The following is a 27,946-nucleotide window of genomic DNA, read 5'->3' on the forward strand; positions in this document are numbered from 1 at the left end:
CCAATTGAGGATGCCATAGTCTTACTGGATTCAGGCAGTTGGGAACAGTTGGGACTCGTTTTCGGTACTCGCATCACAAAAAAAAACAGTTTAATGCATATGTGAATTGTTTTGTTGCAGATATCTCGGGAAAGGTGAGGATCTGGGACACGGTGAACAAGGAGCACATTCTGAAGAATGAGTTCCAGCCGCTGGGGGGTCCTATCAAGGACATTGCCTGGAGCGCCGACAGTCAGAGGATGTGTGTTGTTGGAGATGGTCGGGAAAGGTAAAACCAGATCTGATTTCCCACATACTTTCTAGCCTCCTTCCTCTCAACCACTTCATTCAGTCTCACAACTTTCCCCAAATCGGGAAAAATACCGAATAGTACCGAAGATATAATCTGTCAAAATTTTGATATTTAAAGCTGGCCGAAAAGCGTGTGACATCGCAGTACATGCGCGGCGGTACTGCAGCACTGCCATTTGAATTATGAATTCTACTGCACTGAAATCGTGTGACATAACGAGATACCATTGCATACTTTTTATCCAATTCACTTTGAAAGCTTATAACTTCGTCATTTTTGGCGATGTCGAAAAACAATGTTTTCTGTCACTATTAACTCTTTAACACATTGTTTGCGGGAGACGCTTAAAAGCGTCTTTTGCGTACTGTTGGTAGAGAGCGGGAGACGTTTAAAAGCGTTTTTTTGTATTTGTACACTATTGGTAAAGCGCGGGAGACGCCAAAATGCGTTGTACACTTAGAGTAACAATATATTACGAGTAACGTATGATGTTGGTTACTCTGTGAAGTAAAAATTATGCGTCAGCTCTCGTGACACGTGTACTAGGTTCCTGGCAATTGGTGGAATTAGGGTCAGGTGGCCTGCTGACTGTGGTCATAAAACATGCACTTGAAATAAAATAACTGTAAGATAAATGTTTCGTTTTTTTTTTAAATCTTTACATTTCTTCAGTGTTAAAGCGATATTGTTTCGTTCAAGACGTTCTTTATTTTCTTTTCTGCCTACATTCCGCTTTAAAAATTTCTTACAAAGTATTTGTGTGCTGTGCTCGAAAAGTTATTTGTTACATATTTGTTAGTTATTTATTACATAATAAAGGGATATTTTTTCATAAAAAATACTCTATAAAAATGGTCTACGGTAATGATAATCGATTACAATAAATATATGAAAGGCGTTCACCGAGCAGACCAATATCTTTCGTATTATTCTATTTTACGAAAAACAACTAAATGGACAAAAAGGCTAGCGATGTACATAATAAATTGTGCATTATTTAACTCATTTGTTGTGTACAACTCCGTAAAAGAAAGGAAAATAAAATAAAAACAATTTTTTAAGGAAATCGCAGAACACTCTCAGATTTCGTCAGATAGTCAAGACCCGGAACCAACACCATCAATATCTGGTATCCGAAAAAAATCTTAAAAATCCGATCCTCCAGGAAGACTATCGATGGATATGAGAAAACATATAATGGAAAAGATTGAAGGCCCTGGTAAAAATAAGAATCTACGAAGGCGATGTCGTGTGTGCGCGGTACACAAAATACGTAGCGAAACCCGGTACATGTGTAAATTCTGTGATGTACCTTTACATAAAGGGAATTGTATCCAACGATTTCATACTTTCAAACAATATTAGTGTTTAGTGTTGTGTATTTTACAAAATATATATACTACCTTGAATGTGCATAAAATGACTAAATCGACAATACGACAAAAGTGCAGTTTTTTCATTTTTTTTTAATTTAAACTTAAATATCGTAATTGTTTATCCAAAAATATAAAAATTTGTAACCAGATCATAATGAAAGATTTCAAATAAGGTAAAATACTGAAAATTTTATTTAAATTTGATCAATAGTTCAGAAGTTATAGCTATTTTACATGAAACGTAATTTTGCGCGCGAACATGATAAAAAAATGCCCGCTTTACGACGTAGATTGATTAAAAAACCCCCCGCAAACATTGTGTTAAATATAATATTTTTTGTCAAAAATTAACTCTGAATAGACTATGCCATCAGTCTTACTTTGAACACCAAAGAGCACATATTGAAATAACCAGATCATGTGCAATTAAGTAAAGTTCGCTAAAGTAAGGCAAAGGTTTGCAGCGCTGTCCATTGTGGGATTTTTCTGTGCAAGATCTGAATGCTCGTTCTTAACTTATCGCCTGGCGTAGTGATGCTAAAATTGATTGAGGTTGGTAAATTAGTGAGTGACACATTTGTACAAGTATCTAACTAAATAGTGTAACAAAATATTAAATTTTGGAAACAAGCAAAAATTTTTAGTAGTTAAATTTTTTACGCAGCCAGCAATTTTCGCGCTATTGTATAAAAGACTAGTACTTTGTAAGGAGATTTTATTTTCGCGGACCGAATGGTCATGTTACAATGCGATTTGCCTGTATACTCTCAGATTCATTTATTGACAAATCACCGAAAGTGGGACGGTCATGCCGTCCCGCGCTCCGGGCAAGTTTGTTCCACTTTCCCTGATTGACTTGTCTATTCATTTGAATATTTATGCATTAAACGTAAAAATGAACTATCTGTATAAAAAATCTGCAGGTTTGGCCATGTCTTCATGTCAGACACCGGCACCTCCGTGGGAGAGATCAGTGGGCAGGCCAAGCCGCTGAACGCTGTGGACTTCCGTCCGGCACGGCCATTCCGAGTGCTGACTGCCTCCGAAGATAACACCGTGGCTGTCTTCGAGGGGCCACCCTTCAAGTTCAAGTGCACCAAGCAGGTAGAATTTTCTTTTAACTCACCCAACAGTAACATATGGTCATTAGGGAGTTTGGCTACTACCCTACTGACAATCTCCCGCGTATGCTCGGAAAGAACTATCTACGGGTCGGAGGGGATGTGCACATTGCTACACATTTCTTCAAACTGATTCATTTACAACTCGGATATTATCACCGTCATCTGTTATCTCCATCATCGACAGCATAAACTTTTTATCTCCCAACCTGCACTACTAACCTCCCAATGGTCGCGCCGGTGGGGAGGGCAATCTTGCTGTTGAACAGAATCAATTCGGATATCAATATATTTAGCATCAATAAGGCGGCTTTTAAACGTAAGCCTTGCTGCTGCTATTATAGTAGGTACCTTTAGAAGCTTTATTGGTTTTAGACTTATGTAGCGTCAAGAAGAATCCAGATTAACTCATTACAGCTCGATCTACTTAGGTACGTACTTGCAGCCGAAATCGTAAACAAAACAAAGCAACCTACCTGCTTCAAGTATCTACTCGCCTACCCGCGACAATACGATCGCAAGTCGGTCTGGCACATTACGACAATTCACCAGAAGGTTCGAGCCTATCGCCTATGCGTTAACACAGTGCGACCGAAACTTCCCGAAAGACCCAGACTGAGCGAGTGGCTCCGATTTAGTTGCAATTCATCTACCTACTGTTGCCACCGGCCGTACAGTATAAATAAGCCCGACGCAGCGAGCAGTCAGTCAGTCATCAATCTGCCGTCAGTGGACAAATCTCGCGAGTGACAATCGGTGCGCCCCGCGCCCCCCGCGAAGGACAATACACCCGGCTTCGCCCGTACAATCATGGACTCCATCGGGACATCATCTTAGCGCCTTGGCCACGTCCCTGGCCAGAGCTACATGGATTACAGCGCCCTGGTTCCAGCGTCTCTGACCAGCGCTTCATCCACGCACCATGACCACCACGAGGACACGCAGCATCCTCACTGGTCTACGCAGCTCCCGTTCAACCGCCTACAAGGTCCGCCGCACCTTCGGCCTTCCCGTCAGCACTGGAGTACTGATTCCCAAAATCGCCAGTGCCTGACAGTCATCGAGTCCCGGTCACCAGCGCCCGGTGTCGACTCACTGACCCGCGCTTGACCTGCCAACACAGCCAGCATCCGGTGAATACATCTGTCCTACGTCATCTCTTCATTACGGCTACTCTGACTCAAATAAACACTGTGACCTTCACGACCGACTTTCATTTCGTGCCTCTCACCTGATCCTCAAATTTATATTTCTGCATTATATAATATCTGAGTATCCAACTATTTACCAGTTCATTTTGGTTAAATATGTCATTTTTGAGAAAGGGGGGAACAATGGATCAGCATTACGGCTGTATGCTTGAATTTTCTTCTTTCTATGAAGGAGAAGCATAATGGCAGAATAATGGAAGGTTAATTCTGGTGTTCCGTTATATTATCTTTTCTGTAGCCCTAGAGATATTAATTATAAATATTAGAGAATTCAAAATATGTGTTTCCTGTAAATTTTTCTAACAATTATTGTCACACTTTCAATACTAAAATTATAATTACTGTGTTTCTAGGACCACACCAGATTCGTCCAGGCTGTTAGATACTCTCCTAATGGCAGTCTGTTTGCTTCAGCTGGCTTTGATGGCAAGATCTTCTTATACGATGGAACTAGCTCTGAACTTAAGGGAGAGGTAACTTTTTATAAATTTATTTATTATGTTTCTTATGACAGCCGCAATCTGAATTTCGTCATGTTCATCAAACTTACAAATCAATATCCAGCGTCCGTAATATGAAATTTTAAAACTTGTGGTACTTTATTTATTATTTATTTATTTTTCTTCATTAAAAAGTTATACACCTGTATATTATGAATGATTCAGTTATGAATAATAATATCATTATATACTAGTAAAGCATTGAAAATGTTGGGCTTCATCCTAAGGATTTCAAAAACATCCTTACGTTCAAAATACTTTATACAACTCTTGTTAGAAGCCACTTAGAACACTACTCCTCTATATGGAACCTGTCCTACAAAGGCCATATAAATTCCATTGAGAAGATCCAAAGAAAATTTCTCCGATAAATTCATTTTAAATTAGGAATTCTTGCAGACGACATTAATCATGATTTTCTATTACAAACTCTTATCGTTAAAAGATATATGAATACTTAATGATTTAATTTTTTTATTTAAAATAAACAGTAACTGGTTTGACTCCCCTGAACTAGTCTCGCTGATAAATTATCATATACCTAGTAGACCAATTCGACTCATATCGCCATATTATTGTAACAATGCTGCCACTAATTCAGAACAAAATTATTTAATATATCACCTGCATAGATTAGGAAATTAATACTTTGATATCAATGATGAAAGAAGTTTGTTATCATATAATAGATATTTTAAAAAATAATATATATTGTACGTATGGAAGATTCAAAAGATAAGTAACTAAGCATACATTATTATTTACATTTGATAATTGATGATCATTTATGTTTGGCATAGTTGAGAAATAATCCTTCATTAATTAATTCATTATTAACTCTTTTTTTTCTCACGTTTTGTAGGTACATACTTGTTTTTTATAATTAACTTAACTTTATATTAAACGTTACATTTTACACTGTAAATTATACTTTATACTTAACATTTTAACCTTTACATTTTATACCGTATATTATACTTTAAAATTTATGCTGTATACTTTATACCTTGTACTTTTTAACTATATTTATGTTAATGGCACATGTCGTGCAGTTTGTATTTAAATAAATATACATATTACGGATAGCTAATAGTATAGATGATCTACAGTCTCTCGTGTCTAGGATGAACGAAGTATGCATGAAGAATGAGTTAAGATGAATGTAAGTAAGTCTAAAGTAATGGTGTTTGAAAGAGAGAGTACGAAAACAGTGTGCAATATAATTGTGAATGAGGAATACTTGGAGCAGGTGGATGAGTTTGTGTATTTAGGAAGTATGTTTACGAGAGATGGGAAGGCTGACAGAGATATTGAAAGAAGGGTAAATGCAGGTAATTCCGTTAATGGAGGACTGAATGCCGTTGGCGCTAACAAAAAATTGTCCAAAGAAGCGAAGTTAGCAGTCCACAACGGAGTGCTGGTACCTACCTTGATGTATGGAAGTGAGGCATGGAACTGGCAAAGAAAGGATGAAAGTAGATTAAATGCTGTTGAAATGAGATCCCTGAGGCGTATGTGTGGTAAAACCATGTTTGATCGTGTGAGGAATGTGGAGATCCGCAAAGAGTGCAAGGCTGATGTAAGCGTAATGAGTAAGATTAAGAAAGGGACGCTTAGATGGTTTGGGCATGTAGAGCGAATGAGTGAAGATAGGAGTGTAAGGAGGATATATGATGCAAATGCGAATGGTAGCAGAAGTCGGGGACGCCTGAGGAAGACATGGCACGATCAAGTGAATCAGATACTCGGGTCGGGCCATGTCAAGAGTCAGAATAATAGAAGAGTATGTATGAATGTGAATGAGGCAAGAAGTGTGTGCCAAGACCGAGTTGTTTGGCGGTCCGTCCTCTCTGCCTACCCCTGCGGAGAAACGGCGTGATGGTTAGTTAGTTAGTTAGAACACATAAAGGTACATTAAAGAAATGATAAAAAAATGTATATAAACAAGTATTAACAAATACATAGTAGAAAATATTTTTAAATACTAAATATGAATCTGTAAACAAACCAACTGCAAGAAATGACTTTATTGTGTTTTGATAGTACAACTAGAAAAGGTTGATAGGAAAATACAACAAAGTAGAAGTAGGTATAAAAAGGTCATTTTTTTTTTTTTTTTTTTTTTTTTTTATTTTTTTTTTTTTTTTATTTTTTTTTTTTTATAGTGAATACCTCACAAGAGTCCCAACTGCTCCCGTCTGGAGCCAGTGAGACTATGGCATCCCCAATTGGGGGATGAATGATGTGAGGCTGAAGGTAAGTGGGGAAGGGAAAGAGGAAGGTGGGGAAGTACCTGGCTATGGGGAAGTACCTCATGGGGACAGTTCTGCAACAATTTTGTGACATGCATCAAAAGAAAGTCGCCAAAGTGTCAATGGTTAACGCAGCATCATTGCAGTTAATTGGCTCTGTTGATTGGTATTGATCAGCAGAAGTTCTCACTTCCAGAGCATAAAAAAGTGCATGGGATCTGCCATGAATTCACCGCCTTCCGACACACACATTAATTTTACCTAGACAGGAAAACCGTTTCATCCATACATCTTGCAGTATACAACTAAGATTTCTTTTTTCTTTCTCGTCTTTCTCCTTTTAACTAAAAATATGTTTTTGATAATTCCAGATTGGCAGTCCAGCTCACAAGGGAGGTGTGTACGGCATTGCCTGGTCTCCGGACGGCAAGCAACTCCTCAGTTGCTCGGGAGATAAGACCTGCCGCCTGTGGGACATTGAAACCCGAGAGTTGGTCACCGAGTTCATCATGGGGACAACTGTTGATGACCAGCAGGTCAGTTAAATAACTATTAAACCCCTCCAACGTTTGAGGGGCATATATGATCAGGCGTCCTTATTTTATTAAAGTATTTTATCTTTTTTTCTATCATGCAAAAATGCATAATTTTTTTGACGTTAGATAGAGAAATAATATTTCTTTCCAGTTTGTTTTAAATATTTACACTGGAATCCATTAAAACTAGCCAAAATGAATAATTCATATTTCGCACCACTAATGTTTAACTTTAAAAATTATTTCTAATTTTTTATTATATGAACGAGATAAAAGCGAAGGTACAGTTTTCTTACAAATTACCCAAAGAAAACGAATGTGTTTTCGAAATATCGAGTTCTCTCAATTTCTCTATGATTGAAGTAAAAAATTAAGTAAAAATCTGGTTGGTTTTTATAGTGAATACCTCACAAGAGTCCCAACTGCTCCCGTCTGGAGCCAGTGAGACTATGGCATCCCCAATTGGGGGATGTTGTGAGGCTGAAGGTAAGTGGGGAAGGGAAAGAGGAAGGTGGGGAAGTACCTGGCTATTCAGATCTAGTCACTAAACACGGCTAAAGCCATTTGGAGCAACGTTTCAATTCTGAATGGTGGTCTTACACCAGGGCGATACTGGTAGTATCTTCCACTCTGGAACGTGCCGCAAATATACTATATATTATTTTAATTAATTAATTGTGAAATAACACAAATTAATCAAATAAAATTTATTTGCGCACGCCGGGTTCGAACCCGCGACCTTCGGAATGGCAGTCCAATGCGTTACCACTGGACTATGCCGGCCGTCGTTGGTTTTTGACAACATATTTCACGTTTGATATTAAAAATTTATTATTCGAAAATAGTTAAGTTTATTTTAAATGCATACACCGGAGAGATAATTGTACCTTGTATCTAAAACAGTATTTGTTTTTGCGGAAAATTAATTTCAAATTAAAATATAAATTAATAACTAGGTCCCAATGGTCGAATGGCAGTCCCGGTAAAACGAGAGATCCTGGGTTCGATTCCTAGTTGACACAATTTTTATTTTTTTTCTTTGTCTTATTCCGTTTCATTTAGATTTATTAGTATTGCCTTCTTCAAAAAAAATAATTTCAATTGGAAAAAGTCCATCGCCAAAAAATTATCAACTGTTTGGAAGCCAACTACGCTGACCATTACACCACCACCTACTGTAAGAATGGCGACATAAATTCATAATATGTACTGAAAATATATGAATTGAATTATGTATTTTACAATGATAGAACATCACAAGCGAAATTATATTGTTTAATTTCCGCTCATTATTTATTTAGATCAATTAACAGTACAAATTTATAAGATCTCAAACAATAGTACCGTTATGTATTATATGATGACATGGAGTTATAATAAGTTTGTTGACCTGTAGATGCAGATAAAAACCTGGTACGGGTAAATAAAAATTAAATTTTTTAGTTTTTTACTTTTAGAATAAAATTACAATGTAATATGTAAAATGTTTGCACCTCATGTGGCAGATGAACTTTGTTAACGGAACTGTTCATAACAGAATCCAAATTTGAAAAGTTTCTTGACCAGATCTGAATAGCAGGGTTACTTCACAACCTTCTTTTTCCCCTTCCTCATTAACTATATCAACTTGTAGAATAATCAATACTGCTGTAAATTTTTTTAAACATTTACCGAGCAAAGTCTCTTTTTTAGTTTTAATTTATTGATTTTCATGTTTTTAAATGCATGTTCCCAATTGCAGGTGTCCTGTCTGTGGCAAGGCCCGCACTTGCTGTCCGTGTCCCTTTCGGGCTTCATCAACTACCTGGACATCAACGACCCCACCAAGCCCCTGCGCGTCGTCAAGGGTCACAACAAGCCCATCACCCGACTGGCACTCAGCCAGGACAGGAGTCACATCTACACGGCCAGCCACGACGGGTGGGTCACCAAGTGGGACGCCAACACCGGTAATTAAATAATGCATTCCCGACGTCATCAGCTATCGGAAGGTTAACGGTTGTATCAGGACCTAAAGCCTGGAATATTGATTGAAGGCTCGACAGAATTCAGAGCTAAACTTAATATCATCTCTTCAGAAAGAGAAAGATGATGTGATTGCACACAATTGTACTGGATTTTAAAACCAGTAGCGCACTTTAGAAATAACTGCCTCTGTTCAGAACCCTAAGGCATACGGCTGATAGTCGTGTTGTAACGTCTCCCTCTTACTCATTAAGAGGTCTGTTTTCGCGGCCTGAAATATGCTTCTCATTAAATGGCCATCCCTCTCTAACAAAGTAAACGATCTGGGGTATGTACCGGGTAGCGGGGGTAGTTCTGGGCTCTTGTCCGATAGCGCGAGCGACAAAAAAGTTATATAAGGGATCAAATAAACGGGAACGTTTAGTTTTATTATTTGAAAATTTGCACAAAGCCGGAGAACTGCCCCTTTCGTTTAGTTCATTAGAAATAGCGCACACAGATCACATTCGCGGCTCCAGATCTATTCTTTAGTGTAAGTGTAATTCACACTGGCGGCTGTGCGACGCAGACAGTCGCAGGTGTGGGCCGCCGAAAAAAGATTTTTTTTTAATAATTCATCATATTCTTGAGAGATTTTTTTCAAAAGTGGCTCTCATTTAGTCACAAAAAATTATCAAAGTTGATTCCAAAAATCGTCATCTTTTCGGGGCTATATTTTATAATTTAAAGCAAAAATCGAAAATCAGACTCACATACGTACTTTCTATATGCCACACCTTTTGATTTAAATCACTTTAATTCGGTATTTTAGCCGTAAATCCAAATTTAAATTTGTATGGAAAGGTCCGCGCAGCCGTTCCTCTTAACAAGCTCTCAGTAGCAGAACCATAGTTTCCTCAAATTATTATAATCACTTTAAATGTTTTTTTTTAATAATGATCTCAAGCTTTGTCTGATTGATATACGTAAATAAAATAGTGTGATTTTGTTCAGGTACCAACGACAGAATCAATGGCGCGGGGCATGGCAACCAGGTGAACGGGCTGGTGTGCTCCTCGGAAGCAGTATACTCCTGTGGCATCGATGACACCTTCCGGAAGGCAGGCCTCGGGGAGGCTGGTGCTGCTGGGGACTACGGAGCCGTGGCAGTGGCGCTCGGTTCACAGCCTAAAGCCATGGACTATCACAAGGAGAAGAATGCCGTTGTTGTCACCACCGTTAAAGAGGTCCTGAACCATACGTAATAGCAACAAGGGTCTTGAACCATTATTAGTATGAAACCGCACGCACAAAAATGTCGCTAACATCGTTCACCCATACTTTTGCAAGTCGCATTTATTTTATTTATATACGTAACTGACTGAGCATAGCGAAGTCCTGTTTTGACTTGACCACTCTGCATATCATCTGTCTATAATTTTTTTTTGTGTGTTCCGTATCTGGTCAATCATATCAAGATGGTAGCCGTGTTTGATAGTATGTTTTCATTCCGCCAGAGCGCATGAGAGTTGCGGCCTGTTAAGTTGCAGTAATCAACATTATGTAAAGTCTGCTGTTTACAGTACTACTACTATTACAATATTGCAGGTTACATTAACTAATTTGTTGTAAAAGTATCGTTGACATAATATTTAGTATGTATTGCAATGCAAATTGTTGCGATGTCCTCGAATGTGAGACTCCGGCACAAATAGGTTGATTTGTCCCAGAATCTCACTGTTCGAAATGTGACTGTTGATTATTACAAACATATTGTATGCACACTGGCGCCCTAACTTTGTATCTACCTACACATCAAACGCATAACTTTCATTAGCCCCGCCTTTGGTTTTGATAGTTCCTGCAGTTCGGCGATAGTCGACTCGCTTCCATGCCATATCAAATATCTCTCTGTTTCTATTATCTATGGTGTGAACACTCCGGTTTTGATATGTTTACATATATATATATTTATGCTATGCTTTTTAAATTGGCTCAAACGCAGATTGACAGTTTGATAGTTAACAAAAACTAAAACAAAATCTAATAGCCCTAACCGAAATTTCAAAAGACATCTGCATAATATATATATTTTTTTTTTTCTAAAAGAAAGACAAACATTCCTGGGTTAAGAATAACCTGACAATATTTTAAAATCTCCTATCACCACAGTAAACGGAAAAGGAGGCTTGTTTTTGATAGAGGACTTACCAGCCTAGGAATTAAAAACACCACGCCTGGATGGGGACCCAAACGCGATTCCAACTCGGCCACTGACTGATCAAATTATATGAATTAATTCATTAAATGTAGATTTCACGTGAATACATACTTATTCATTAAAATCTCCTTTTGTGCAAAATTACCAATTAAAATCACTGAAGCATTCATAATCCCAACCGATTTAATTAAACTTTCATTTACTAAATACCTCTATGCCAAAAACTTAATCATACTTACAATTATTCTACATTATTTACTGTGCATAGCGAAGTCCTGCTTTAACTCGACTATTTGCCACTTGATCTGTCTGTAAATTTGCTTGTTACTTTCAGTTTCCAGCGCAAGATGGTGGCTGTGTTGGATACTATCATTTTATCCTGCCAGAGTTTGCATGAGCATGATTCCTACTACTAACTGTCAAATTGGATTAATCAATATTATGGTACCTATGTTATAATTTTGTTTGCAGTTAATTGTGTTGGTGGATGATAAGAAAGTGTACTCGGTGCCTGTGGACTATGAACCCAGCTCCGTCTCCTTCAACCAGCACACCAGCCATGTCGCCATCGGGGGCACCCTTGATAATAAGGTATGTGTGTCATTTCTGTGTATCCGTAGACTGTCGAAGCGCTAGTAAAATTAAAATGTGGTTTTACACACTGCACCCTGCATCATAGATGGAGAATTTCCCTCAAACCACCAAAGTCATAGTACAAGTGCCAAATATGTTAAAACTTAATATCCTATAATTTATTTAGATGTACGCTTAGCTGAAATAAACAAACATTATTATTATTATTTAGGCATACAACTCATAGATCAGTTGTAACCTCTTGCTTCTTCTCATAAACGACGCAAACAACACAGAAGTGAGGTTATAACAGAGTGGCTAGACCATGATCTCTAATAAAAAAAAAATTAATTTGTGAATTAATGCAATACAACCGTGCATTCTTTATAACATTCACAACTAAATAATATGTGGAATGATCATAGAGCTATAAAATTTAAGGCGCACTGATATCTCGTTAAAACATTTTCCATTGGCAATAATCGGCAAGCACTGCACGTAGACTGGATTTTTGGTTTCCGGTCAGTATGAGAATAATATTTTTTAGAGAATAAGTTTTTTTCAGCGTTTTTAGTGTAGTTGCTGTACTGTCATTGAATAAAGATAACTAGTAATGCCCTCCATATAGATTTGAATGGAAACCAATGTTGCCACTGACTTATTACCTTTTGGTTCTAGCCCATTTAGCATGCGCTCTGTCGCTCTTACACTTGTCTGTTGTTCTTTATTCTCTGTATACTGCCCTAAAGGTGGCACAAGTGTGTCCATCTGTATACTGCCCTAAAGATGGCACAAGTGTGTCCCTCTGTATACTGCCCTAAAGGTGGCACAAGTGTGTCCCTCTGTATACTCCTCTAAAGGTGGCACAAGTGTGTCCCTCTGTATACTGCCCTAAAGGTGGCACAAGTGTGTCCCTCTGTATACTGCTCTAAAGGTGGCACAAGTGTGTCCCTCTGTATACTGCTCTAAAGGTGGCACAAGTGTGTCCCTCTGTATACTGCCCTAAAGGTGGCACAAGTGTGTCCCTCTGTATACTGCTCTAAAGGTGGCACAAGTGTGTCCCTCTGTATACTGCCCTAAAGGTGGCACAAGTGTGTCCCTCTGTATACTGCTCTAAAGGTGGCACAAGTGTGTCCCTCTGTATACTGCTCTAAAGGTGGCACAAGTGTGTCCCTCTGTATACTGCCCTAAAGGTGGCACAAGTGTGTCCCTTATTTACTAATTTAAAAGATTTAAAACTTAGGAGTTTCCCTGCTTAAAAGTTAGTTTTTTCACTTTCCTGATAAATTTAATTTTTTTCTCATTGGTAGAATTATGCACCCAACGATGACAATATTATGCAGCTTTAAACTAAAATAAAGTGATTAATTTTCAAGTAGGAATGTATAGCCTTTTGCTAGGTTTCTCTTTAAAAAATTTAAAAAATGTGCTCCACAACTCAGATGAACTTCTAGTGTGGACGATATTACACGCTATGTACTTTGCAAATGAATTAGTCAATGGAAGATTTCTATACCCAGGAGAGGTCATATAGTCCTATGTCAAAAAATACCGAACCAGAGTTATATACTCATTTCGTTGGTAATTTCATTATCTATCTAGAGATTTTAAAAAAACTTTCTTCCCCAAGCGGCTTCCTTGTGGAAATCACTTTACAAAAATTAGTCCTATGTCACAATTCATTTAGATGTAAACCAATTTTGAGAAACAAGAAGTGGCTTCCTGTAAAATGGGTATACGACCATTGACCTCTCGGGTACTTATTTTTAATATAACAAATGTATGAATAATTATTTATTTAATATATTACTATGTGTTTATATTGCAGGTCCACATCTACAACCTGGAAGGCAACACCCTGGTTCCAGGGATAGAGCTGGAGCACCTCGGTCCTGTAACAGACTGCAAGTACAGCCCCGACGGGAAGTACCTGGTGGCCTGTGACGCCAACCGCAAGGTCATCCTCTACGGAGAAGAATACAAGGTACAATCATCTCATCTTCAACATAGCTTATTCATAATTCTGGTTAAAAGTATGATCCACGGTAACTTCACATTGAAATAGATAGTGTTAATGACACAGTAGAACACAGTTGATTTGAAATTTTATGAAAAATAATACTTTGTGTATAATGGAGTTCCTCGGTCGCTTTGTGGAAAATCGAGTTCCCATATAAATCGAATTTTCGATGCCCTTTACTGACGCAGGCCAGTCTATCAAATTCAGTTATTCTGAGTAAATTAATAAAAAGAGACATATTCAAATATACATCAAAAATTGCAGCCGATTACCGGCCCGGACGGCCCATCAGATTTAGATTTACGACATTTACGATTTTATTAGGAAAATGTATATCTGCGTAAATCTACATTTTAAGCGGCATTTGTCTTTATGTATCGCAAAAATCTTTTTTTTTTTTAATTACGTCAAAAATTTTCATGCATGTGCCAAAATAAATTTCAAACTGTGAATTAATGAATTTCAAATTAAAAACATTTTGTAGGAAAAAAAATTTTGGGTTTCGAATTGCTCGTTTTTTTTAATCCGGTATCGAATTCACGGGGTTCCACTACTTTCATCTATGAAATAACTACTTTCTTCTATGAAATAACTACTTTCTTCTATGAAATAACTACTTTCTTCTATGAAATAACTACTTTCATCTATGAAATAACTACTTTCTTCTATGAAATAACTACTTTCATCTATGAAATAACTACTTTCTTCTATGAAATAACTACTTTCATCTATGAAATAACTACTTTCATCTATGAAATAACTACTTTCTTCTATGAAATAACTACTTTCTTCTATGAAATAACTACTTTCATCTATGAAAGAACTAATGCTTGGGTTGATAAATAAACTCATTTTTATCTGAAAAATAACAAAAAAATCATTTCTATGGTCTTGAGCAAAATATGGCATTTAACATGAGAACAGGTAGGTACTTTAATAAATCGATTCCCTGTAAATCGAACATTTATCAGTTCCACTTGTTTTTTGGTTTTAGAGTTATCGTCGCGATAATTATAACTCAAGAAAATAGTTATTATTTGTTAGAATTCTTCATTTTTCAATACATAACATTTAATTAGCATCTAATTGTGTTCCCTTTCATAAATTAACAATTGAAGTAATATTACATATATGCATAGATAGTCTCACATAATATACATACGTATTGCTAATGTATCCTTTAGATGTCACTTGCACCCTATTAATCCCACTTATTTAACACTTTGCTTTTCCTCTTTTTAATGCTTCTTGGAAATTAAGACGGTAAGACTATTCCTCTACTTATTTGTACTCTTCTATAATATATATTTTTGTGTGTTTTAACCCTTTGGCAGACTCTTCTCGAAGTTTATAATATCAAAACTAATCATACATCCCATGTTCAATAGAACAGAAACATTTTTTTCATTAGTAAAATAATTTATTTATATGATAAAATAAAGCATGTGATAACTTTGCTCAGAGATGTGTGTAATGACGTATACTGTGTTATGTTCCAGTTGGCCCACAATAAGGAATGGGGCTACCATACGGCCCGCGTAAACTGCGTGGCCTGGTCCAGCGACTCGTCCCGCGTAGCCAGCGGCTCTCTGGATACCAACCTTATTGTGTGGAACCTGGCCCTACCCGCCAAGCACCTGCTCATCAAAAGTAAGCTGCCAACAACACAAACATACACCTACACAAGAGTAGAAATTTAATAAAATATGAGAACTATAAATATTCTCTACTATGGCAACACTGATTTAAGAACAAATTTTAGTAAATTCAAATGTGAGGTTGTGGATTACCCCCGAATTGGACATTTTGATAATGACGGCCGTGAAAAATGGTATAACTCAATTTTTTTGCTGTTTTTTCTTTATTTGGTAAAAATACGCAAGTATTTTAAAATATATTATTTACGTTTCGAAACACAAAAAACTTATTTCTCTTAAAAATTGCATCAAGTTCCAATATGAAATTTCCGTAGAATCATCTCAGGAAGTATGTACAGAATATTAATTTCTATACACCGTTTTTTTTTTTTTTACAATAGCTCCATTACAATAGGCCCTAAGGAACATAGTTTCCCTCAGGGCCTATGTCATCTTTGGTGATGGTTTCTGAAGGATAGGAGAAAAAATTTATTTATTTGCAAAAACAGTATATACCAGTACATTGCAATATCGGTAATTAAAGATGACAAAAAGTGAATAACAAATACATTTTACAAGTGGGACAAAAAAAAATGTTTCAAATTTAGGTTTACAATGTTAAGTCTTGAATAATATTTCACGTTTAAATACATTGTAGGACATGTGGAAAATATCCACATTTCCTGCGAGGCAGTCAATTAACCTAGTGATTCTTCTCAAGGGCATCACCATTGGTAAGTTAGTTCTGCACCTAGGAAGAATCAAAAGCCTGTGTTGGCGGCCTCACGCAAAATTATCCGGGACATAGAATCCTATTTTAGCCAGAATGTCTGGTATTGATACTAAACTGTTTAGAAGCTTATACGCCATCAGGAGTAATGCAACATCCCTTCTGGAACTAAGGCTGCATACACCCAGCATTCCCGAGATAAATGCTGTTGGAAACAGCCATGGGTAATAACCAAACTCTCTCATGTAGAGGTATCGTAAAAACTTCTACTAGTATCTTCTCGACCATTAGTACATGGTGTCCTCTGGCCCCCATACCTGAGATCCACTCTCGAGAATGCTACGCACTAAGCTAAAGTAAAGCAGCCTTATAACTGCAAGGTTGGTCAAGTCTTTTGAATTGTGTATGACAAAACCCAACATCTTTGTGGCTGATTTACAGATCTTTTCAATATGAGCGTGAAATGTTAAGCGAATTTCGTACACAATTCTTAAGTCCTTGCAAGTCACCATGTGCTAATAATGTGCTAAATATGAGGGATGGGTAGGAATCAATGTATCCAGGAGTGACAGACGTATGATTACATTCGTCCCACTGCGGTGCAAGGCAATGGATGTAGAGAGGCCGGCTGGAGTATTCAAAAGTGTCTCTCTAAACCAGCCCCTCCCGATCTGACCCACCACCAAGACCCGGGCACTCCTGCTTAGTCACCAAACATAGTAATCCACTCGAATGACCTGTGACAGAGGTGTTGATGATCCAATTAATGGTTCCCAGAGCAGCTGTACTCATACACCCGCCTCCCAAAACGAAATAAGATTGATTTTGATACGAAAAATATCATCTATGTACCTATCTAGTGATCAAAGTATAGTTTGTTCTCCTTCACAGTTGGGTATTATTTACATGTGAAATTTCAACATTGAAGTGCACAGCTTGGCACAGCCAAAACATTGCACAACCACTAATCTATTGTTATTTGAATGAATCATTTCTCTAATGTGTTTTTATTTATTTTCAGACGCTCATCCTCAGAGCCAAATCACAGACCTCGAGTGGGTAGACAACGAGACCATCGTATCTGTGGGACAAGACTGTAACACCAAATTATGGAACGTTCCGTTGGCATAAGAAGTGTCCACAAAGCCTAACCTCACTACGCTAACCTTATAGTTTACAAATATTAATTATTTTATTAACTATAATATATTATAATCTTTAATCGATTATTATGAATATGATTTTGTGTTGAATGACTTCCGTTTATATCCGCTTCATCGTGTTTGCTTTGTGAGATTTGTAATGTTAGAATTCACGAGGTGCATCGACTTTGATTTCGTATTTTGGCCGCCTGTTACGAAATGACAAAAAAAAATAACTCATCCTAATGGTATATTATTTTCTCTATGTCAGTAATAGTTATGAAGTAATGAAAAAAATTGCAATGTTGAAAAATTTACTTCCCACCTTCCTCCTCCTCATCTCCTGCCACTACCTTCAGCCTCACAACATACCACAATTGGGGATGCCCTAGTCTCATTGGCTCCAAAGTTTGGGAGCTTATATGTAGTATAGTTGTTTTTTTTGTCCCTTATGAAATCATTTCTGTTAACTTTACTAACATAGAAGATAAATTCTATACCAGTGGTGGTTTCAAGTGTTTTTTTTATTTGTCATTTTTGGTAATGTGGCGACCAATCTATGTATTTTATGGCTTTGTGAAAATAGAATAATGACTGAATATTTTACCTATTTTTTATTAACATGAGTCGAAGAAACTTTGCAGTATTATGAATGAACAGATAGAATTATTTAGAAAATTTCACTCTGTCTCATTTACACTGGTGGATTAAATTTATTTTACACCTCACAACATAACATACAATTGGGGGTGCCATTGTCTCACTGGCTCCAGACAGTTGCGAGCAGTTTCTTGCGCGGTATTCACATAAAAAATTAAAAACAAATTTAACATTGAAATTGGTCAGCATATAAATGCAGAACTATCTTTTTTTTTATACGAACTTGTATGTGAAGATGCTTTGTGAAGGGTATTTTAAGGAACGACCTGAGTTAACAAATAAGCCAGTCAAAAGATTCTGATCACAAGATTGAGTGGTAAAAACTCTCGATCGCTGTAAGGAGACTTCTGCATTACGTACTGTTTAACCCTTCCACAGGGATATATGCAAGTACACTATACTCAATGATTCAAGTTATCTTAGTGACTATCGCCAATCATCTCTGGGGAGGTTGGTTCACAGGCACACATTACTGTCATATTGTAAACTCGTTAACGACGCCAGTTTCCTAAGACTAGCCCGATGAAGTTATTCCCACTCACGTCGTCTGGTGTCACTTGTCAAACATTTTGCAACATTGCTTTTGTTTTAGATCAATGCTAGGAACAAAACGGCCAACAAACAGGATATTATATGCCGTCCATTCTAGTTTTGACTTTTCGATAATTCAACAATGATTGATAGCGACCCGGCTCTTGATATTTCAGTGGTGACTTTACACGACAAGTTGTTTGCGAAGTGAGTACACAAGTATTGAATACTTGTTTAACCGCATGGAACAAAGACCTTGCAATCAATAACAATAGATAATCTTATACAATTCATATTTGATTTGCTAAAATCTGAAATTAATAGGAATTCTTAATTGGATTAAATCTATAATGCTATTTTTATGCGTGTCTGAAATAAAAGTATGACAATTGAACCCAAACTTCTTTAGCTATAATTTCATCTGTAAATGGCGTAGGTAGATGAATTTTTTTACCCTAAATACCTTCCAGCTTATCCAGTTACGGTTTTATTTATAATAAAAGTGATTCAACACTTGCCAATTGTATTCGTGGGGTCTAGACAGGTCACCAAAGAAGTGATTATAACTATACATTTATTAAATTATATAAAATGCAAATAAAGACATTTTAATTACAATATAATCTAATTTAGCAGATCTCTTCTCAATATGTATTTTTCAAACAAATTTATTTACACATAATATGCAGTTAAGAAAACTGATTTTTCTTTACCTTATTTAATAATATTTTTTTCATTTGAAAACGTACTCTCAAATAATATTTTCTTGAATTATGCTTGTTATTTTTATTGGCTATTAACTTTGTTTAGTAATTTGTAGTCTGTATTTTGAACGGCTTAGTTTAATTTTTTAACACGAAGTGAGTCTTTGATTATGTAAAACGTAATATATTTATTTTTTACCATTTATTAATTAGTTATTTATTTTATTAACTACTTTAGTGCTTTGAAATATCGTCAACCTGCTTCTACTTAAATTTTCTACTTCATTTTACAGGAAATGTTAAACCTTACTTTTTTTCAGTAACATTTGAATCAACCAATGTCCATTATAATACTAAGTGTTAAAAAATGACAATATTTTTATAGTATTGGAATACCTTAATGAGTAAAACTTCAAATTGTAATATCTTATCATTGAAGAAAATATTAATGAATCTCAAACAAAAATTTGAAACGGAAAAAATTCCTTTGCATCTAGGAATTGAACCCACAACCTCAGTCTTGCCGGGGCGGGGTTTTGCTCTGCCACTGAGCTAATTCGACTCTATCCCCTTCGGTTTACATTTAACTGTATCAGACTTTAACTAAGAACCTTCAACATTTTCTTAATGCATTTTTTTTATTGACTGCTATCTTTGTATCTTTCCCGAATACATTTGTTTGGGAGTCGCTAATATTGTCTTCAATGATTTGAGTATTTTTTTTTTTCGTTCATGGCTAATAAATTAACGAAAAGCTCTTTCTTTTGGATAAATCATATTAATGAACGCATTGTGAAGTATGTATAGCAATTGAATTAATGTTCTTCAATTATCTAGTTCCTTTTTTTTGTACTTATGTCAAATAAAAAATATATTTTATGTCAATTAAGGGCTTCAACAATAATCTGTAGGACCTTTGAAGATAGTGTTTTCAGTAATGAGTATTTTTGTAAGGCATTCATAACCGCACTATTTAACCCAAAGCATTTCATCGTGAGACCTGCCAGGACAACTTTTGATACGTTTTATACACAACATCATGAATTAGTTTTTACAAATTTATATCCAACTGTCATAAATACATGCATGTAAAAAATGTGTTTGAATACAAAATAAAAGAAAATCTGAAAGCATCGTTGTTTTTATTTTAAATAATTATGTAATGCGAAGTTAGAAGTTTCAAGGCAATATCGCCCGGTGTATCACAGAAACATGTAACATTCCTAAAACTAAATAACAATCAATATAACAATAATACAAGTAATAGTATTTACATTTCAATTATGTACTTAATCTAATAATTAATATCCCTATACAATCTCATTGAATAATAAATATATAATGACTAGAGTCACCCTGTTTAACCTTGAATCATCGGACAACAGAATAATTTATATTTAATTCATTTAAATATACTTTATTGAGATCTGGATTCTGTAAAATTGCTGTTTTTAATTTTTTCAGTCACAAGTAAAAAGAATGAACAGAAAAACCAAAAGCTTTATTTGGACCTTCCGTTACATAATATATTATGAAATGGTCATTTAGATTTTTCTTTTTTATATTTAAATAATTATAAAAATTGTACCATAACAGTGATAAAATTGTACTAACTATGTCTTTTGAACGCATTTCTTCTCGCATCGGAAATCCCAATTAGGATAATTTGTAAATTGTGTATATTTTTTTAGTGTAAATTGTAAATCATTTGTATAAAATATAGTTATTTGATTGAGGAGAATCATAATACATAATAATAGTATTTTTTATGTCTAATCTCCTAGAATAGCTTTTTTAAAGTGCTGTGAGTGTATGTAATGTATTACTAAAACATATTGTTAAATTATCACGCTAACAACAAATCAAAAAAATAATTCAGTTATGTTTGCAAATGGAGAAAACTTTAAAAACATGCACTTAGAATTTGGTTATCAATGAGTTTAATCAATTATTCTGTTTGTCTGTTAACATTTTGGCACTATTACTGAGAGAATTATTATTGTCTGCAGAAACAATCGAGCGACTCGTAATGTCCACCCCACTCAAATGTCTCGTGTTGGTGTTTGCACTCAGATCAATAGATTCACTGGCGTCTATAGCGGGACTTGGGAAGTTAAAGATGTTAGATACACTCGGAGGTGTTTGAAGGGTGTTTGGTGTGTTCTGATTGGCATTGGCCTTGCAAGGTCTTCCGACGCTGTGGGAAGCGTTTAGTTGGGGATGACGATAAGAGACGTGTTTCCTCAGAGCGTCCCTGCTGCGTGAGACATGGCTGCAAGCCACGCAGGCGTGTCTAGCATTCTGGTGAGTCTCCAAATGAACCCTGAGGTTGTATTGATTGCTCAACTGTTTGTGACACACATAACATGTGGCGTATAACTTTGTATTAGTCGGGGAATGAATTCCGATGGACTGAATGCCCGGTGAGAGGGGTATGTATTTCAAGTCCGGGATGATCTCCGGGCTAGAGTCTGTCTCTGTTTTGATTGTGTTGGGAACATTGTCAGTTGATAGGTCACAGCCTGTAATGTTATCAGGATCCGTTTCCATGAATATGTTACTCCCAGCAAAAATATCAGCAGCTTTGCTCATCGGCAGTACGTCGGGGGAAGAGAGCTTTTGTGCAGAATTTATCCTTTCCAGTTGTTCCATGTTAGATGAGGAAAGATTCAGGATACTCTTCTGGAGGTCTGAAAACAATTATCAATATAATATAATGCAATAATCACAGTGTTGTTGTTAATTATTAATGACATTGTTAGAGAATTGAAGAACTCACCTGTTAGTTGAGTTTTGCCCCTACTTACTGGTGAGTGTATTTCGTGGCTCTTTCGCTGATTACATTTCAGATTCTCGACAATTTTATCAATTTTTCTATTCTTGGGTTCGATTTCATTGAGGACCGGGTTGAGGTATCTCTTATTCTCGTTGCCTTTCCCAATTCTCTTCCCATCCCGCAAGGATAGATTTCTTGTTCCATATTCTATTTTATCTGTATCAAACAATAATTCTTCTTTTACTGAAAATATTTTTTCTCTGTGGTGTGTAAGTGTGAGGTTGTCGAGTATTTGTATACCTTGGTACGGTTCACTGAGAGGAGTGTGTGGTTCGCTCTTGAAAGCCTGAAGAGGCTCCATGCTCTTGGCAGCCAGGTGAGTCTCGAAAGACTTTTGGAAAGGGGAGGTGAGGTTCTCAGTGCTGCTAGCACTGTCGTTCTGTCGGTTCAGTGTCGATTCATCAGCCGAGTAATTGGTCTCAAACTTCGAATTGAATGAGTCTTCAAATTCAGTTTGCGGTGGCACCTCTGGTATATTCTGAAAATGTGAACAAATAAAACATAAGCATCATGTCAACAATATCAAGTAAATAACTAATCATATATGGTGGCAATGTTCTGCCTTAATGGTGAGAATGCTCAGATACTTGGGGAGTCATATTGTGGAACCAAAAGAAATCGGAAAACCTAATGACAACACTGGTGAACTTCATTAAAGGGACTGGCCTACTGACAAAGGAATAAGTTGAAAAATTAGAAATTACATTTACCTGTTTATAACAATCGGCGTCCATCTTGGTCATCAGTCACATAATATGATGTTATAAACAGCAGTTAATGCAAACATAATATAGAAGCACCCACCCCATTGAGATCGGTGAGACCAGTGATGCGAAGCGCTGCGGCCAGCTTGAGGAGGCCGGGCAGCAAGGATCGCGGTAGAGTGACCTCCCCGGCGTACATGAAGGCCACCAGACAGCACAACTCTGCCCAGCCGCCTCCGAGTACTACAATCACCGGCTGCTGGCTGGACGGCAGTTCCTGGACACAATAAAACAAACATTACAAAACATTCACCCTAATTTAAATAACATTTTTACAATAAATATATTTCTTGTTTAAATAAGGACAATGGCAGACTAGCAACAGAAATTTCATGCATAGGTTCAATGTTCACGGCGACACATACTTCAATTTTAGAGGCGAGTATGGGTACCACCGCTCCAGGAACCATTCATTGGACAAACAACACCTCTGCTGGGTCACCCCATGTGGTTTGCTACGTTTGGTGATTTTGGAGGGGTTCATGGAGTGAGGTTTGTCCGGGTCTTGGCGGCGCATGCGTCTTCCCACCAACTGCGAGTTGGGCCAGATCGGGAGATGCTGCTTGAGGGAAACTCTTCGACCTCTCCAGCCGAACTCTCTCAACTCATCGCCATGCACTGCATTAGGGGAAATGAATTCATGCATACATCACTCTTTGACACACTGCACCCCGGAGTACTACCCATCCCTCATACCTTTTTGCTTCCCAGAACGAACGAATGAAGGGCCTTCTACAAACCTTGAAGATGTCCATGAAGTAAGGGCTGCAGGTGGACAGAACAATGCGGTGGGCCCTAAGGGACCTGCCCCCGGCGCAGAGGGTCACATCGGTTAATCTCCCCGAGTCTAAGAGGGCGGGCAGCCCCCCCAATACACTGCTCTGTCATAGGAAATAATAATAATATTATTTATTGTATGAATAAATCAATTAAATGACCTACTTATGTAATTGTAGAATATTATTTTTATTACTGATATTACTGTGAACAACAAACAAAAAAACAGGTTTTTAAATCAATAGGTAGGTAACAAGAGTGGTTTATTTTTGTAGGTAACACTGTGGCACTCCGTGGTGGCAGTATATAGATGGGGGTTTTAAGTTTTCTTTATTTATTTTAGAATATTCTATTTAATATTTTTGACATCTACAAAGTTTTGTATAAATATAATATTAAAATAAAGTATTGAAATAAAACCTCAATTATACTAATCTAATACGCAGCATTTAATCATAAAGTAACTATTTTCTTGGTTTGCCTGGCTATATTACCAATGAAGTATAAATTATTACGAAATTAATCAATGAATGCAGCGCGCTTTTTCACATCCCATTTCAGAACATTGAATTGAGAAAAAATGTGAATGATTTTCTAAAGAGCCACGTTTTATGCAAAATGATAAATAAATTTTATATCACGTATTAATTTCGTACCAAGGCAGATCAAACAAAGAATTTAGAGAAACTTTAACTTATATGCTCGAAAGTCGCGCGATTTTCAAACACGCAAGTACAGCAAAATGTCAAAATAGATACATAATACATAATTTTCAATCTAATAACAGCTCAAATAACATAAAAATCTCAGTTAATTTATCAGGAAATAAATAAGCATACAACCTCTTATTATTATTACAAATTAAATAATGTATGAAAATAAATTTAGTAAATATTTCGTAAATACACACCTGATGATTATGCCATCTTAGACAAAATTGCTGAGATGATTCGTTTTCCATCTGTAAGGGCAAAAAACTGCTTTTCAACAATGCTCTCAACTTATTTTAAAACACATATCTCTGTCACAATGAGATAGTAATGTAATATTATTACTTGAAAACATTAAAACAAATAACATCGTCGCGGCCGTGCTCATTCACTTCCATGTTAACTGTTTAATTTGTAATAACGTTTTACAATATTATGAAATACCGTAAATATTTGCTGACTTGCAGTTGACAATTTTGTTTTACTAGTAAAGAGTCAGATAAATAAATCCAGGCTGATTTATTTTTACCAATGCCTGGAGAACCCGAAGTGCACCTATTTCTAGCCTGGAGCTGTGTATTATAAATAAATTCAATGACATGCACGTGAAAAACGCATTTGACAACGTTTGTAGGGTATCCTACAAAACACAGGTGTTCCGCAATGCTTTCTCTAACAACATATTAGACAAAACATGCGAATCTACGGAGAGATTCACTATTTTTTTCTTACGATTATTCATATACGAAAATCCCGCCATACACTACGGCGTATTTCGTCTGCGTTAGCCATGTTTTTTTCGGCTCCGACGCGCGTTCGTTGTTTTGTTTCACTACTCTTGGCGGAATCGTTCCCAAAAGAGGGAGATCGACTACTTTGCAAAATCTATCCAGAAGTTTACTTTCTAAATTTGGAAATAGAAAAGATTGTACAAACTGGGTCCACCTACCAATTTTTTAAATATGTATATAGTTAAAAAAATAATAATTGTTAATGTGATCAAAAGATGATAGGTAGGTACTTATTTTTAGGTAGGTACCTAAAGGTGTTTTCTTACTTTACATTATAGAAATATTTTTTTAGTGTTTTGTTTAATCAATAATAATTTTTTAAATGCCTATATTTTTTGGAGAATCTCAGAAGTTAAGAGGCCGATTTGATTAAGTGTTGGCCTGGCTCACTGGCATAAATAAACCGATCACCTCACTAGCTGTGGTGAGTGGCTTGAGGTTATTTTGATCCACAACAAAATATGGATAATTATTGCTGGTCATTTTTTTGTAAATAGTGTAAATGTGGCATTGAATTATAAATGTAAATTTTTGACTTGCATGATTTTTCACCATTAACGCTATCTAGAAAATAATGGGTATTGGAAATAATATTTTCATTTTTCTTCAATGATTATAATTTTGTGACCTTTACATTTTAAAGTATGCCTATCAGTGTCTGATTGGGAATATTTACACTCACATTTCTTTTACAAAACTTTTTGGAAAATTTATAAAAAAATATATAGGTATTATCAAAGTTACCCCACTTTGAAAGATGACTTTAATCAATATGTTTTATAATTTATTTGCCTTCCGAAACACAAACACAATTTTTTTTAATAAACAGGGTGTTCGGGGGTAAAGTGCAGGGTGATTCTACCAGAGATGTACTTTATTTCAAATAAATCCATTTCAAATGGAAATGCAAAATGGGTATTTTCCATTTTGCATTTTAAATGCTTTTCTAAAAACCATTTTGCATTTTAAATGCTTTTCTCAATGCATTTTCCATTTTAAATGCTTTTTTGCAACATTCTTCTTACTATCTCCACTCATCTTTTTTTCATAAGCCCCAAATATCAGTCGGTCCTTAACCTCGCTATGAGAGATAATTTACATTTGTCAAGTTGCTCCCTGGTAGAAGCCCTGACAATTGAGTGATACCATTACAAAAACTACTGATTCAAATATTGAACATGGGGCCATGACGCTGTAATATTAAATGTTAGATAGCAGTTTCTGTGTTTTTACGTTGGCAACATTTGTCCCGCAAAAAATTTTTTATGGTTCATAATCCGTAGTCGTGGCATTTTTTGATTTACCATCATGTAATATGTTTGTTCTACATTGATGTCCATTATTAAATGACAAAACTGTTTAAAAATTCTATAATTATTTTAATTGTTTGACCTGAGAAACCATTTTGCATTTTGAAAATAGGTATTTTGCATTTTGCATTTGAAATGCTTTTCTAAAAACCATTTTGCATTTTGCATTTTCAAATGGAAAAGTTTTGACCCATTTCCATTTTGCATTTCAAATGGTTTTGGGTACCCATTTTGCACATCTCTGGATTCTACATGATTTTAGAAGTAAAAAGTTAAATAACTTTTTCCGAAATTCCAATGCCTAAAGGTAGTTTGAATGTATATAATATGATTATTTATTTTTCGGAATAACTTTATTGAGTAAAACCTCAAATTGTAATATTTAATAATTGAAGACAATATTAGCGGTTTTTAAACGAAAATCTGAAACAGAAAAATCAGAAGGATACGGTCACATTTAGGACTCGAACCCAGGACCCTTGTCTTTCCGGGACACCGCTCTACCAACTGAGCTAATGGGACCCTATCCTCTTCGGTCACTTTTAACTGTATCATACTTCGAATAAGAACTACCAACACTGTCTTCATTTTTTCATTTTTTTCCATTTATATAATATGAATTGTTTATTCGTGAAAATAAATATTCTATGGAATAATATGTTTGTATAGGAAAATAAACATTGTAATTTAGATAAGTTATTTATCTCTTTTACTTCCACCTTTTACACCCTGACACCCAGTATTTCGAAAGTTTAAATTTCCTCACTTATTTGAATCAGAATTAGACATTGTCCCTTTCTCTCTAACCTTTTTAAAATTCACTTTCTTGACTCCCCAGATTTTACTTTCTGTGGTCTAGAAGCGGGAACCTTAGGCTCCGTATAAACGGATTACAAGAAAGGAATGAAGCAACCGCAAATGGCACGAAACGCAGCTTGTTTTTTACATTAACCCCACACAGGTGGCCCTGAAGAAAATAATTTCCCTCAGGGCAGGATATTTTTAGGGAAAGGAAGGAGAGGAAGTTCTGGGAAGGAAAAAGGTATGAAGGGTAGGTAGGAACCTAGGGATCAGTGCGTCCAGGAGTGACAAATTTCCAAAAAATTTCCTCCCCTCCGTTCAACATTCATCTCTTTTAAGCCTGAACTCGACTCCAATCCTACGTTATAATGAAATGTGCCAATTAAAAAAAAAAATTACATATAAAATCACTTTCCCTCATTTCATAATTTTAAATGATGGCCTAAAACAGTGTTCCGCAAAGTGTGTAGCGCGGAAAATTACAAGGTATTGTGAAGATAATAAGAA

General features: G+C 36.1%; 2 protein-coding genes across 4 annotated transcripts in view; one reads left to right on the forward strand and one right to left on the reverse strand.

The window, feature by feature from the left end:
• The window catches only part of flr (actin-interacting protein 1 flr), a 37,779-nt gene extending 17,701 nt beyond the window's left edge, over positions 1-20,078 (forward strand). The window contains exons 3-12 of the mRNA XM_089640213.1: positions 121-268; positions 2,592-2,772; positions 4,354-4,473; positions 7,124-7,288; positions 9,030-9,237; positions 10,247-10,479; positions 11,925-12,044; positions 13,855-14,010; positions 15,546-15,696; positions 17,435-20,078. Of these exons, the coding sequence (XP_089496339.1) occupies positions 121-268; positions 2,592-2,772; positions 4,354-4,473; positions 7,124-7,288; positions 9,030-9,237; positions 10,247-10,479; positions 11,925-12,044; positions 13,855-14,010; positions 15,546-15,696; positions 17,435-17,544 (1,592 nt within the window). The 3' untranslated portion in view covers positions 17,545-20,078. The remainder of the gene's footprint in view (positions 1-120; positions 269-2,591; positions 2,773-4,353; positions 4,474-7,123; positions 7,289-9,029; positions 9,238-10,246; positions 10,480-11,924; positions 12,045-13,854; positions 14,011-15,545; positions 15,697-17,434) is intronic.
• A 32-nt stretch (positions 20,079-20,110) lies between these two features.
• Positions 20,111-25,113, reverse strand: LOC149417323 (uncharacterized). Of its 3 annotated transcripts, XM_089640216.1 has the most exons (7): positions 24,883-25,056; positions 24,738-24,804; positions 23,791-23,931; positions 23,091-23,267; positions 22,527-22,764; positions 22,230-22,442; positions 20,111-22,140 (listed from the first exon to the last, which is right to left on the reverse strand). In XM_089640216.1, the coding sequence occupies exons 1-7, from the start codon at positions 24,933-24,935 to the stop codon at positions 21,395-21,397; spliced, it is 1,635 nt and encodes a 544-aa protein (XP_089496342.1). In that variant the 5' UTR covers positions 24,936-25,056; the 3' UTR covers positions 20,111-21,394. The 3 variants fall into 3 exon arrangements, with proteins under 3 accessions (XP_089496342.1, XP_089496341.1, XP_089496340.1); XM_089640215.1 differs by lacking the exon at positions 24,883-25,056 and adding an exon at positions 25,067-25,113 and having other exon boundaries at positions 22,230-22,764; positions 24,738-24,788; XM_089640214.1 differs by having other exon boundaries at positions 22,230-22,764; positions 24,738-24,788; positions 24,982-25,061.
• Positions 25,114-27,946: the final 2,833 nt, after the last annotated feature.

Source organism: Hesperophylax consimilis, chromosome 15, assembly GCF_061612785.1.
Source record: "Hesperophylax consimilis isolate HC1 chromosome 15, BYU_Hcon_1.0, whole genome shotgun sequence".
NCBI lineage: Eukaryota > Metazoa > Arthropoda > Insecta > Trichoptera > Limnephilidae > Hesperophylax > Hesperophylax consimilis.

Excerpts from the sequence above, each read along its gene's own strand:
- LOC149417323 (XM_089640215.1), bottom strand. The coding sequence starts at position 24,788 with ATGGAAAACGAATCATCTCAGCAATTTTGTCTAAGATGGCATAATCAT. Across the intron at positions 22,765-23,090 it reads GTCTCACCGATCTCAATGGG|AATATACCAGAGGTGCCACC; the intron begins GTGGGTGCTTCT and ends TCACATTTTCAG. Across the intron at positions 22,141-22,229 it reads GGGCAAAACTCAACTAACAG|ACCTCCAGAAGAGTATCCTG; the intron begins GTGAGTTCTTCA and ends AATTGTTTTCAG.